Source organism: Podarcis muralis, chromosome 8 (assembly GCF_964188315.1).
Source record: "Podarcis muralis chromosome 8, rPodMur119.hap1.1, whole genome shotgun sequence".
NCBI classification, from domain to species: domain Eukaryota; kingdom Metazoa; phylum Chordata; class Lepidosauria; order Squamata; family Lacertidae; genus Podarcis; species Podarcis muralis.
The window spans coordinates 88417857-88432589 of NC_135662.1; the positions used below are offsets into that span (position 1 = coordinate 88417857).

Here is a 14733-nt window from a genome sequence, read left to right on the forward strand (position 1 = left end):
AGGGAGTGGCAGTTTATCTTCCACATAGTCCCAGCACCACCACCACGGCCATAGGATCGCTCTGTCCATAAATAATTGTGAAGATAAAATATGTATCTGAGTGAAGAAAGGAGACAGTGGAGGCACCATAGCTGAAGAATTAAGACCTCAGTTAGCAATAACTTTCCACTCATTTATGGCTTATCATAAATATAAAACCCAGTTTCATTTCTTGGCAACTTTGGACTTTCAGGGTGGCTAATAGAGCAAAGTTGTAACACCTCCTTTTGTGGCATCTTCGAGTAGCTTCTCCAAGAGAAATTATACAGGACCGTACTCTACATGTTCTCTATTAGTGATCTCATCAAAACTTACAGCTTTCAATATTGGACATACACTTAATATCTAGCTCTTAAGCTCTGCCTCGTAACTTTCTCCCTCTTTCCAGCTGTGTAACTTCACCTGCCTCCTTGCTATTTCTTACAGGATCTAAAGGTGTGAACACATCCAGAGGTTACATTTGCCCTGCTTGTTGCTCTATGGCATTGCTGAGCCAGAGTTAAGTGATCAGCCAATATGCCTAGAATTTTTTTCTCTATTGAGCCCCTAGCCAGCAACAAAAAATGTGCTATTTTCTCTGTGTACATCTTATATTACTGAATTTAATTAGTATTATTCCACAATTTGAGATCAACCAATTCATCCTGTGCAATTTCCTAATAATCTGTATTAACAATGGTTTGGGGTTGCTGTCATCTAATGGTTAGATTCTAACCAAAACATTTCTCCTCACCCCCCAGGCTTCTGTAAAATATGCAAATATTTAATAAAGTGGGCCCCATCACTGATTACATCCACTGCTTTCTTTTTCTTCAACTGTACTGTTTGCTTTTAAGCAAAACCCCAACTAGTCCCTTTAATACATATTTGACATGCCTCTTTTAAAGCAGAAATAATAGTTTCTTACATCATATGTAACCAAATGTTCTGTGAAATTTTAAACTGATTCAATCTGCTGAATTTAATTTTATCTGGAAAACCATCTCCCTTCTAAAAAAAGGATATCAGATTAGCTTTAGTAGCCCCTGTAATGCCTTGCAGCTGTTTTCCTTCTCTTTCTCTGGCCCTGATTCAGAACTGCTAACAAGTAAAAAGGCAGAATGAAAACCAGCCTCAGTAGGATCTAATGTACTGTAAGCAGGGATCCACTCCTGCAACAGGGCTTCTCATTCCTCTTCCCCCCCACAGCAAATCCCATGTGCCCCCCCCCCATCTGGATGGGGACCCTATGGATCAGATTTTGGGGCTGCATGAAAGGGTGGAGAAATGCAACCAGACTCACAATTTCTCCCGTGTCTAGAAGTGGTTCCAGTCATTCCTGCATTGATGGATGGAGGGGACGTCTCTCCTTTGTCTGAGTGGCAGCAGGGGAGTTGGGCATCTTCCACACAATCTCCTGGATCTGACTTTCACTATGCAGTACCAGCAAACTTTATGGGAAGAGAGAAATGCTTTGTTTTCAGTCAAACCTAACATGGGTTGGCATAGTGCAGATGCATACACCTTAAGTACTAAAATGATTAAAACTGTTGAGCGTTTAAAGTACATCCACAGCTTCTTTCATCTTCACCTGGCCTTTTGAACGCATTCACCCCATTTGATCTCTTTCTTACTATTTCTCCTACATGACCCTTAAGTGGCTTTTTACTCAGTCAGGGTGTTATGCTAATGCAACAACTATATTGGCCAGGACAGTAATTTTGTATCACAAATATTTCTCTCCTGATTTTTCTTTGATATTAATCAGCAAAGAGAAACCCCGTGGATAAATACACTTAAAGATTATTACTTATCCAATTTGGTATGGGACCTGTGCTTCCTATGCAAATTGCTTATAATTATTGCACTGTTGATTGAAAGAAGTTCCACATGTTTTTCTGTATATACAGTATCACCCACCTCTATAATTGTTTTAGCTTCTCAACATTGGTCCTGTTGAAATCAAATATTTCAGTTACTCTTCTAATACCCACCTAAATTTTGCTAGAAAATAGTGATGTCCCTCTCTTCCATTTTTAGAATATAATTGAGACTGTGTTGTTAAGAACAATTTGATTCCTCACTAGTCTTCCAATCTGGGTTGGGAGAGGAGCAAAGTTGTTCCGTTAACTCTCCCTCCTGATCACCCTTTTTACTACTACTACTACTACTACTACTACTAATGTATTATTTATTATTTATACCCCACCTATCTGGCTGATATACAGTGGTACCTCGGGATGCGAACGGGATCTGTTCCAGAGCCCTGTTCGCATCCTGAATGGAACGTAAGATGCGATGGCGCGTTTGCATGTGCGTGGGTCGCGTTTCGCCACTTCCGCGCATGCGCGTGGCGTCATTTTGAGCGTCTGTGCATGCGCAAGCGGTGAAACCCGGAAGTAATGTGCTCCATTACTTCCGGGTTGCCGCGGAGCACAACCCGAAAGTGCTCAACCTGAAGCACATTCAACCCGAGGTATGACTGTATTGGTAGCACCATGTATACAGAACCAAACACCACCCATGGCATTCAATTATATACACTTGAACATACATATGTGAATCTGAATTGAGTAAAACGGGGCTAGGAACAGCCTGTAGTTACTTGGATTATTAATATCAATCCAAGGCATTGCTACATCTTTTCAGACGCAGGAATAACCTGTGGGAGTCATCCAGTAGCTCTGCAATTTAATAAGTGAAGCAGCCCATAGATTATCACTATTTTGGGTCTTGTCAAAAGACGGCATTGTCTTATCCCCCCTCCCACTCTCTCTAGCTGTGGAAAGCTGAGGGCAGCATTCTTGCATTTATTTTATTACCTAATAGAGGATGTAGATCTTCAGGCACAAGACAGCTGTGGTATTGTGCTGAATTTGTCTTGGAAAAAATTATGTTGAAGCTGAGGAGCTGAGAGTTAACCACGCTGTTTCCCGCCCCGCCCCCCTAGGCCTGACCTGGTGGTGGAGTTGCTGCAGCCAGGCGCAAGGCGCACCGTGGCTGAGGAGGGTGGAGGGCAGCATTGCCACCCATTCTCCTGACCCGAGGGCAGAGCTGCTGCAGCCAGGCGCAAGCCCCACAGCCAAAGCACAGCTCCTTCTTGTGAAGGTCCCTGCTGTGGAGGTGCCTGTTTGTGCCCCCTCACAAAATTGCGCCCTGGGACATGGCCCCCGTGTGCCCCCCCCCACTAAGCCTCTAATGCCTTGCCCATCGGATCATGTTTTTATTAAAGGGCAGATGAATGTTGAACAATGCTGCTCTCAGGGAACACTCAACAGTTTTTCAATCAGTGGGGATGTCTTTTGAAGATTGTTCAGAAACAGCACTAGATTCAGAATATAACAATTGTTAACTGGAACTGACCTTTGAAGACACATAATGCCTGTTTTCAAAGAACGCTGACTGTTAGTTTTCTGGGCCAAGTTCAAAGTTTTTGAGTTTGAACATCCACAGTGACTTGAATCAGGGCGCCTTACAGATCTGCTCTTGAATATACGGCCATGTGTATTACGATGGTCCCATGTGCAGGAGGCAGTCTACCTGCTGTCTTCTGAAAGTGAGCTGAGAACCCGCCTCTTGGCGCTTGCCCCCTTATTGTGGAATTCCTGCCTTAAAGAGCTGCTCTCAGTATGTGGTTGCTTAGGTAGACATTTGCATCTGGATATGCTTCTAGATGTTGACTTTGATTTCTAAGAATTTTAGCTGGCTCCGAGTTTTGTTTTTATTTCAGTGTTCCTTTTAAAATTATTTTAAGACCACCTTGAGCATTTCTAGTTACTAAGTGAGATAAAAGTATTCAAATAAATACAAAAATAAATTCAGAAATGTTCCAGATTTTACTTTTCCTATGCCTGTAGCTTCAGGTGCACCACGATTTTGCTTTCAAATCATTCAGCTATTCATTAGTTGCTTGTCCGCTCCCCCTGCCCCCACCCCAAAAAGTGGCCTGTTGTTTTGCAGGCAGGCTTTTCAAATGCCTTCACTGTTTTCAGTACCCAAGAATAAAGCTCAAGGTTGCACAACAGGAAGGGCAAAGGAGGAAGACTTGATGTGATTCAAACTGTGCGGGAAGAAATTAAAGCTCAACTGCTTTGAAAGATGGATGCCTCTCAGTAGGAACTGAAAGAGGAATTACATGTAAGAACAGAAAATTGAGATGGGTTGCTAGGAAACTGATAAATGAACTGGAAGATAGGTTGAGAGGAAAAATAGAACAACAGATGGAACCTGTCTTTAGTGTCACATAGACTGACAGTCATTCCTGTGTAGCTGAAGGAGTATGAAATGTCGCAACTAAGCAATGTGATGGTGAATTACCTCCTCCCCTACTGCTCTACATGCTGTCTAATTATATAATACATTGTTATTATTGCTGTTTATAAATAAACAAAAATAGAAAATGAAGCTATTGCCATTTCCGACTAAATTAGGGTAGCAAGACATAATTAGATCCCTTAATCTAGAATCCAAAGTCTCCAAGTTTAGAGCAGTCAGCAAGACTGCTTTGATGACAGATGACACTCTTCTACTCTCACTCTGCAATGCTGGAGAGGGTGCTTGGGGTGACTGTGTCAAAAACCCAATGATCCCCACTGTTATATAATGGAAAGGGCTTCAACAGGGCCCTCTGCCCTATGTGCTGGAAAGCCCCCAAGAGCATTCAGGAATCCATTGGATTCCATTAGTCTCTGAAAGTAAACCATCTGGATTGATGGTGGTGCTTGGCCACTTAGATTTTTCTTACAGCTATGACATTTTTTTAAAAATATTAAGTGGTTTATAAATGCTTTTATGAAGAAATAAGGAACCAGGAGAAACCAGAAAGTTCACATGTGCTTTAAATGTTTGTCTGTGCAGCTTATATTAAAGGACTCAGATGGGAGCAAATTTTCTGTTGGAACAGGGACTTGTACATCCACTGGACTCCAAGTTGTAACTGTGTGTCCTGTATCCTCTGTTAGGCTCAGGGTGCCAATGGGTATGACTGATTTCTTTGGTTCACTAGAACCCTCCTTATGTGGTTTTATGGCACTTGCTAGTATCTCTCAGGCTGCTGGAAATGCCTGCTGTCTCTTATCCAACACTGTAATCAGAAGCAGGCAAACTTACTTGTCAGTAATTAATTTTATTGCTCAGCAACCAGGGAGTCAGCATACATCACATCCATCAGATAAGCAGGTCAGTTGCAGAAGCTAAAGTTCTGTCCTCTCTCTCCCTTATTTATACCTCCCTCCTTGCATTTTTTGCTGTGACTCAGCTTTTCTTAATTGTTCTAGCCTTTTCACGACACTTTATTCCTGCGCTGAAAGCGGGAGGAGAAGAAGCCGAATGGGGACTGTATTGCGAAGCAGGAGACCCAGCTCCTTCTCCATCCCTCTCAGCGTCTGTGGCCACCTCAAGCCTCTCCCTTCCCCCTCACTCTCTGATGATGATTCCTGCCTGTCCCACCACGCTGAACCTGGTTCAAAGTCCCCTTCCCCCTCAGGTGCCTCATGAACCACCGGCTGCCACCACTCTTCCTCATCCAGCCAGTCCCTGACAGTGTGTCTCTCCAGGCATAAAAAAATCTGGAAAAAGAAACCATAGTTAAAGGGCTAAAGTAGTAATAGTTACACAGAGGAGGAATCTTGTTAATGCCTTCATGGGGGGGGGGGAGAGATTATGTTCTTATTGATACAAACGTATCTAGAGGTCAGTCTCCTAAAAAATCAGAGGCAGAGAGCAATTTTGATGTTCTCAAACATCATCTCTTATACAGTGGTACCTTGGGTTACAAACACCTTGGGTTACAAACACTTCAGGTTATAGACTCCGCTAACCCAGAAGTAGTACCTCGGGTTGAGAACTTTGCCCCAGAAATCGCGCCGCAGCAGGAGGCCCCATTAGCAAAAGCGTGCCTCAGGTTAAGAATGGTTTTGGATTAAGAACGGATCTCCGGAACGAATTCAGTTCGTAATCAGAGGTACCACTGTACAGTACACTGCTAATCTATTCACGTGAGTACAAAATAACCAATCAAACAGTTACCACAATTACAGCAATCTTCCCTATGACAGTTACACAATTGCAACACACTGTCATCATTCTTAAGTCACTTGGAGATACTTGGATTCTTCTGACTAGCCAACCCTAACCATCTCTTAATGTGTGGCTACATGTAGCCATCTTTCAGTGTCTCCTTTCATTGTCTTCTATTAGTGGTCTGCCAGCATCTGCTTTCAGTTACCTGTGTTAATATTTTTGTTCTCTTCTCGACCTAGGACTTAGTGTAACTTGTATGCTTGACTGATCTTCTAGCGTTTAGTACACCATCGTCATAGCCTAGCTGCTTACATTCCATTCCTTCAGTATTCTTTCACTGCTATCAGTAGACAAGCTATGCACAGCTTCTACCTTTTCTGTTGGGCCAGGGGGTGTCAACCTGGTCCCTAACACCCACTAGTGGGTGTTTCAGGATTCTAGGTGGGTGGTAGGAGTTCTACAGCAGCCTCCAAGGATTATGAAACACGTGTTTGTTGAGGAGCCCGTGCCACTATCTCAAGATGCAGAGGCATCCTTGATGTAGCTTCATTGTAATACTGTACACATCCACATCCCGATAGAGACAATACGGAGGCACTTACTCAGCTACCTGTGTTGCCATTATGATATGGTGTGGCATGTGTGCTTCAAGTAGCAGAGCTCCTCAGTGTGCAGCTAAAGTGTCTGGAGGCCGCACACACACAAATCAATTCCAAAAAAATATCTACAAAAGCCGCCTTTCAACAAAGTAGGAATGTGAGCACTTGGAAACTTCTAGGATGTAAGGGATATGAAGGTTGCCTTAAGCATCCACTTCTATTAAAAAGGCAACACAAACAAATAGTATGCTGGTGTGCAACCTAAATAAAAAGCAACTGAAGATGATTTGCAATAAATGATTTCCACAAGAAGATATGCTTCGATATTCTGAGCCAATGAAATGGAAATGGCAAGAATCATTTTGGCTCAGGCCTATTGCATATCAGCACTGGACTTACTTTCTCTCTGTGCTGACAGATCTGAGCCTCTCCACTGAGCACAGAGCCACCTCCTAGGGGCTGTGGGGGCTTTGGCCCCCACAACAAAATATTTTAGGCAGCTGGAACCCCACAAAGTTGATGGGCATTCCCATTCAAATTGTGTGTGCGCACTGCATCGTGTAAATTGATTATGCAGGGCGGGGCTTACCTGGGCCCCCACAATATTTTATTCAAGTTTGCACCCCTGCCACTAAGCAGCATTTTATGGGCATTGTACCATTAACGGTCTGATACTTTTCCTCTTCCATGCTCTGAGGCCTAAAAAAAACCCAACAAGTGTGCAGGCGGACAAGTGAACTGACTAATTATACCAATTAGGATGCCCCTTGGTTTCTTTTGGTTACATGTGACTGAGGAGAACAGCAATCAATGTCATTTTGACTTAGTGTTTGGGAATATATAAGGAATCTGAAGGTGTTTTGAGAAGCTGTTGTAAAATGTACGTTAGGCATGCTGTCATGTCCAATTTTCCTTCACAAGTTCTAGTTTCTGTGCTGCTGAAAAATTGCTTAAAATTCTGTTATTGAATTCATTTATTTTTCAAACCCTTTAACCGCTAAGGAGAGCCAAGTGAGAAGCAATCGAACGGTTTCTCTTGCATGTCAAGGGCTGTGAAATGAACAGATTATGCAGAATTTCAAATCTTCACAATCATAGATATCTTTCCGATGTTGACGTTAATGCAGAATTATTTTTACAAGATTATTATTTCCATGGTGACTTTGCCGTCTTCCCCCTGTGATCCTATTTATGAGATTTCTTACCTGCCCTTAACTGTAGGGTCCCAGGATGGGTTACACAAATGTAATATACAATCATAAAACCAGATAAACCAGCTATAATAATAAAAAAGTAAAACTTTTACAGTCAGAACAGAACAGTATAAATTCCACAAAATAGGTATGTCCCACAAAATAAAATATTTTAACTGACAGAAACCAAGGTAAAGAGAGATGTTTTGGCATTTGGTGAAAGCTCAATGTACCACTGTGGGGAATGGGGTTGCCACAGAGAAAGCTTACAATCCTGAGGGTGGCAGAACTAGCAGGAGACCCCCCTCAGTCTTAGCACCCAAGAGGGTCAGTAAGAGTGGAGATTTATTTCAGATATTAAAATGCATTGAAACTTAGCATGGTTTGTGCATGTTTTGGTGCGCCTCACCTGGTGTCTTGTTCTTCGATCACATAGATCATGTTCTCTCTTGTCCTTCCCCTTGAAGGGCCCCACTGAGGGCAGAACTCACCATTATTTGTACATCCACTATTGTTTCTATAGGCTGTTGTATTTTGAAAATGTCAAGGCTAAGGCTAAAACTGGAAAGATACCTGTGTATTTTTTACTCTTGGAGGCAAAAGTAAGAGTTCATTTTCTGATGGGTTCTTCCTACAATATAAGGTCAATGTCTTCTGTTTCATAAATCTGGGTGATGCAAAATGGTGTGAATTTATGTAAAGCTTATTTCATTCATATTGTTACAAAAGTTGGGTAGCACCCTGCCCCCGCCAAGTGGTAGCAAGATTTCAGGGGGCTCCAGGCACTTGCCCAGGGGTTGTGCTTCTTTGGGGAATTGAAGATGCTGCTGGGACTTTGAAGAAACAGGATTCAGTCACACATTTACAGCTTCAGTCTACATGCAGGGAGTCCAGATCTTATGGCATGGTCATTTCGAGAGGGGCTTGTTTCCCCACAGCAGGGTAACCATGGAGTCCAAGGCATTTTTCCCAGCCAGCCTGCTTGGCATAGGCACTGAGTTGCACCCAACATGTGGGCGGGGGCAGTGCATGATGTCACATGTGTGACACACCTCCCCCTAGCTGGGCTGACTCAGCCTGCCATCCCCCACCCACCACTAGCCACCTTTTTGTCCTGCCCCATCCCTGGTGATCCTCAAAAGGAGGCAGCAGGGCCAAGCATCTTCTTCCCGGTGCGTCCTTTCATCCCGGTGTGTGGTGGAATTTTGGTGAGCCCAGGCCCCCTTCTTGAAAATATGGGGGGCCCGGCTCCCATGCCCCCCATAGATGGCACCCCTAGCTCTGTCTTTGTTCTCTCCTCCTTCCCAGCACACCTTCCTAAAGACACCCTTTTCCTGTCATCTCTCACATACCCCATCACCTCAGCAACTTCTGCCTGCCCAGGCCCAAAATTCCCCTTAGATGGGCCATCAACACCCTTTGCCATGTTCATGCCTCTATCCCAGGAGAGGCCCTGGCTTGGGAAGGAAGCTTAGCCTGCATTTTTTCACTGGCCTGCAGTCTTCCCTTCCCTACAGGGACGTGGGTGGCTCTGTGGTGTAAACCACTGAGCCACCAATCGGAAGGTCGGCGGTTCAAATCCCCGTGACGGGGTGAGCTCCCGTTGCTCGGTCCCAGCTCCTGCCAACCTAGCAATTCAAAAGCATGTCAGAGTGCAAGTAGATAAATAGGTAGCACTCCAGCGGGAAGGTAAACGGCATTTTCGCCCACTGCTCTGGTTTCACCAGAAGCGGCTTAGTCCTTCTGGCCACATGACCCAGAAAAACTGCGGACGTTTCCACAAGCCTAGAGTCGTTCATGACTGGACTTAACTGTCAGGGGTCCTTTACCATTTATTAATTTCTAGGGTTTAGCCCCCCATCTATAACAATATGTTGTATTTGAGCAGGGCCTTCAGAATTGGGCAGTTGCTTTACCTAAAGTTTTTGTTTATAACAGTTTTCAAATGTATAACATGTGAGCTGTATATCAGCTGTATTCTGAAATGTAAAAATACTGGTTAATTACCACCATGCATTTAAAGTTCTGTTTTCCACCATACCAGGTCCTCAGATTTTGGAACATTATATACCAAGTTGAATCTACAGCCTGGAATTGCTACAGTCATTGAAAATTTCTACATCTGCCCCACTAACAAAAAAAAGGTAAGGGGGTACTCTTTACTATACAACTCAATAGGTCAGTTCAGGAAATGGCTGTCTTTACCTTCTACTGGTGGATTATGCCATCCATGTTTAGCTCATAAAGGAGCAGCTGTAAAATAGGGATTAATGGAATACTGAAGAACTCTGTATCAATACCTAAATATCATGTTTGAAGGATGCTAGCAATAAATAGCTTTAGTATTAACCATAGTTCGGTTTATTTAATCTTACTCTTTGAAATATTCATGTATCTAGCAAGTGACATAAAGGGTGGGAAGAAAGAACAATAACATGCATGAAAAGGTAAAAATAGATAACCTTGCCTGCAGGATCATAAGGAAAGCTGGAAATGTGTGCTGACATGAGCAGGAAGTAACTATAATTTATCTGAAAACATTGTATGGAACAATTGAAGAAATCTCATCTTTGTTGCCTGAAATGTTGTGACCTTTTGTGGATGCACACACAAACTTCCCATCTTTGCTCTTGGAACTCTGGAACAAGAGGCAATGCTAAATGTGAGTTTTAAATAACATAGCTGTGACTTCAAATGAACGTTATGAGAAGGTAACAGTTTTAAGAGCACTCAGGGTGCATTCAGACGTGGAGATAATTGCATTAGAGTTCCTGGTCACTTCTGTTCTGGTGTCTGATGTTCCTTTTACACTGCATTCCCAGTTGCATTATGCATGGAATTGTGGCTTTTTGAGTGAGACATTCATGCTACATTTAATTCACACTTGTGGGTCAGTTGGGACACAACAGCAGGCCTCATTAAACATGTTGCCTCCACTCCCCACCCTTTATGTAAATGTGTACTTCTGTTCCCCCATGATTCACCCATGAAAGCAGTGGGAAAGAACTGTATGCTGGGCATAGGAGCAAACTCCTAGGGGCTGAGGGGTTTTCAGGCCCCCACTAAAATATTTGAGAGGCCTGCCCCCCAAAAGTTGATGGGCAATGGTGTCTGTGCACCATGTCATGTGATCAGTTATGCAGGGCAGGGCTTACTCTCCCCCCCCCCAATATTTTATTCAAGTTGGCACCCCAGATGCCGGGATTCCGCTCCCAATTTTTTCACCCCACAATTTTTCAGGTCAACAGAAATGAGTGCTAACCTTCTACTAGATTCCACTATTATTTCCAGAAGTAGCTTTTACATTGTGTGGAAGATCACACAAAATGTGAAAATGATCAAGTAAGGAAATTTTGGGGAAATGAAATAAAACACTGTATGAATGCAGCTTCAGAACTGAATAATTCTAAGGAGTGTGGCATGTACAAGAGAAGGGGCTTTAAAAAAGAGGAACAATTGTATTGTCATCCAGACTAAGCTGTTCTCCAGTTGTTGCTTCTAATATCCCAGGATTTGATGGATGCTCTGTAGGAAAGATCTTCAAGTGGGAGAGGTTGTGGCCATCAGAATTAAAGGGTTGCGAAACAGTATTTTAATTGTTTTGGTTAAGATGACTGATTTATGGTCTCTAAATCATATAGAAAGCTGTTTTTTCAGTGTCCTGGATGTGGTGTTCATGGTGTCTGTGTTCAGTAATGTATGTAACATTAGATTTTCAGGTGATGTTCTGCTTTATGAAATGGGCTTTATCAGTTGTCCTGCTTTAAAGGTAACCATTTTCCTATGGGAGGTCCAAGTGATACAACAACTCAGTTTATCATGATGTGACCCAGAATTGTTGATTGGTGGTTTTATTTCAGCACTCAGCTGTAAATTTAATAGATTTTGAGGTTGGCAGAAAGCAATTATGGAGGCTTGCTGATTGCTTTTGCATGGTGTTGTGAACTGGCTGCTAATCGGGTTGGAGGAATATAGTAAATGCCCAGTGTATGTTGATGTTCAGGGTATATCCACAGTGTACAAGGTGGGCACCTGTGGTCTATATTTTCCAGTGCATGTGGAATGGAGTGGACCTCAGTTTTCTGGTTCACACATTGAATTCCCCTAGGAAGACCCCTGGATTTATTCCAGCCTGTGACATTTTGTATTTCCATTCTTTTGATACTAATGAGCTGTAAAAACACCAAGTTCTCTCAGTTTAGTTAGCTTTGAAGCTGACAAAACCTCTGAAATCTTCACTTCTTGCTCTGAGCTATTTAAAAAGTCTAGTTCCCATTTCCTCTTTTCAGCACACTGGTTGCTTTGTTAGGAGTGGAGTTGGGCATTTGTAAGATTGAAGGACTTCCTGGCTTTCTGTGTGTCACCCTTGTTTTAGTGCCCAAGACAGACAAGCATTGGTCTTGTTAGGATGGGGCCATCAGGCATGCTGGAAGGACTGGGATAAATTACAGGCTGCTGTTAAATGAGGTGACCCGAGCTGGAAGCATATTGATAATGCCTGGTAATTTGGCTTATTTGTCAATCAGTTGCTTCAAAATGATGTTTGAAGGCCTGATCTCTGTTTTTCTGGAGCCAAAGATGCATAAAGCTGGAGTCTGGAATGTAATGAATACTGCTTAGTTCACATGACAGATGTCATTAATTATGGGTTGCCTTGGGACAAAAGAATTGTGTGTGCCTTTGTGGTTTGTTCATTGGTTGTAATGCTGTGTTACAGAAATATAATGAAAGCAATTATCATAATAGTCAAGACATGAGATGATAAGGATTTGATTATTCAAAGACTTGTCCAGTCATCAGTTGACATATTCGAGGGACATCACTGCAATTGTTGTGGGCCCCAATGGTGTCCCACGGGTGTTTTCTGTCACAAGTGTGGAAGCAAAATATGTGCTTATATGCATCTTTTTTTAAAAAACCAACCATGTCTGATAAAAATGGGACAATTGAGCTTTCCCGGAGAGTGTAAAGACACATGGTTTTACACAAGTTGCACACCCATTGTGTACTGCTGCCCTTTGACAAATTACAATGATACAGGTCTTGTTCACTGAGCTGGTTTGAAGATAAAAGAAAGGCAGGGATAAGACATGACTTTGAGCAGGAGAAGGATGGGCCACCAAATCAATACCAGTAAGAGAGGGGATGGGAATGAAAGAGAGTCTGGGAGAAACAGCCAATGAATTCTATTGATCTTGAAGGGGGCACTGGAATATCCAGAAAGAAATGGCAGAGAAAGACAGAGATACAAGGAAGACAGAGCTATTGATCAGTGCAGAGTCAATCCAGATCAACTGAAGCTATATGATCACAGAGAGAGGGAGAGAAATGTACTCAAAAGACGCCTTAATGAAAGAACCTTGAGGAGATAAAGTGGGGAATATTCTTATGGGGAATCTTGAAACAATGCACAAAAAGTATGATATCTAAGCACCAAGGACCAAGCCACATATGATGCGGGAGCTCTGTCACTGAGACTGTAATGCTCTGTATGTTTACCTGGGAGTAAGTCCTGTTGAAATCATTGGGATTTATTTATAAACATGATATGATCGATACTTGAATCTCCCAGGTACAATACAAAGAAGTCATGGGGTTTGGGGTGGCAGTGCTGGAGAAAGGAGTGTTCAACTCTTCCTCTGTGTCTTTTTCCTGATCAGTATTTCTTCCCACCTGCACAAACTGCTAATAGCCTAGCTAGAAAAAGACAGACACCAAACATGCCCCCCCAACCCAGCCATTTTGGAGTGATTTTGAGTTGAGGAAATTGCACAAGGGCAATGCTGCTAGGTGCCCCTTCACCCATCACTGCTGCCCAAGTCCACTCAGATTCCCCACATCCATAAGTGCTTTAAAGCTCTCACATCATCTGTGTGGTTCAGCCCTGCAAAAAAGAAAAGCAAGAGAAGTAAGATTAGCGTGAGCAACTGTGTGACATGCAGAGAAGAAATAGAGGAACATAAGAACAAAGATGACACCTTGACCTTTAGCTACCAGCAGACCATTTGACATGTTTTGTAAGGGAGGCCTTAGCAGAATAGTTTGAAAAGAAACCAGATTGCAGGGATTCAATAAGAAAAACAGGGAGTGGAGGGAGATTGAGACTGTAGGAATAGACTATAAGTAATAATAATTTATATGGAAAATATAGCAAAGCAATAGCTTGGGGAAAAGTATAAAGATAAAAGGTATTTGCCAAGAGGAAGGCTGTAGCTGGCTTGGAAGGTACTCATCATGAGTATCATAGTGGGGAGCGTGGGAAAATGACAAAGAGCCAGAGTTTCGGGCAACATGAGCACCAGAATCAGCTTGGGAGAGCCAAGTTTGACCATGAGCCAATATGTGGAGATGTTCCAACAAGAAGAGTTGCCGACAATTACAAATTTGTTAAACACTGAGCAGCAATTAAGAAGGCCACAGAAAAAGAGAAGCAAAGAAATAGGAACTTGTCAGTTTAAGACCGATCAGATATGAAGAAAGGAAACAGTGACTGCCAAGGGATAAAGAATGAGAGAAGAGAAAATCAGGACAGTGCATGCAGCAAGGTAGGAAGGCGAAAACAAATGCACAGAGGCATACAAAGCTGAGCTAGTTCAAGGGCTGGTGAAAGCCAAAGGCATCTGCAGGGTGGTCTGGTCCCATGCTGCTCTTGGAAGAACATGTGAGCAGGTGGATGGTGAGCTTACTTCCTATACCATTGTTGCTTATCAGGGCCAGTAGTACTAATGTAGAAGGTAGCCACTCCATCCTGCCCACAAAGATGGTAGCCTGTTACTGGAGCTGCATAGATTGGAAGGTGCAGCAACCACGCTCACACTGCCAATGTATCTTTTGAATTAGCCTTAGAAACAGCAGTTGACTGAATATATGGGTTGCACAAACAAGACTGGAGAGTGCAGATA

The 14733-nt window shown here is 42.9% G+C and overlaps 1 protein-coding gene across 2 annotated transcripts in view; it reads left to right on the forward strand.

The window, feature by feature from the left end:
• The window catches only part of SORCS2 (sortilin related VPS10 domain containing receptor 2), a 130862-nt gene that overhangs the window by 27401 nt on the left and 88728 nt on the right, over positions 1–14733 (forward strand). For both annotated transcript variants that reach the window (XM_077933535.1, XM_077933534.1), the window contains exon 3: positions 9876–9975. In XM_077933535.1, coding sequence (XP_077789661.1) covers positions 9876–9975 — 100 coding nt within the window. The remainder of the gene's footprint in view (positions 1–9875; positions 9976–14733) is intronic.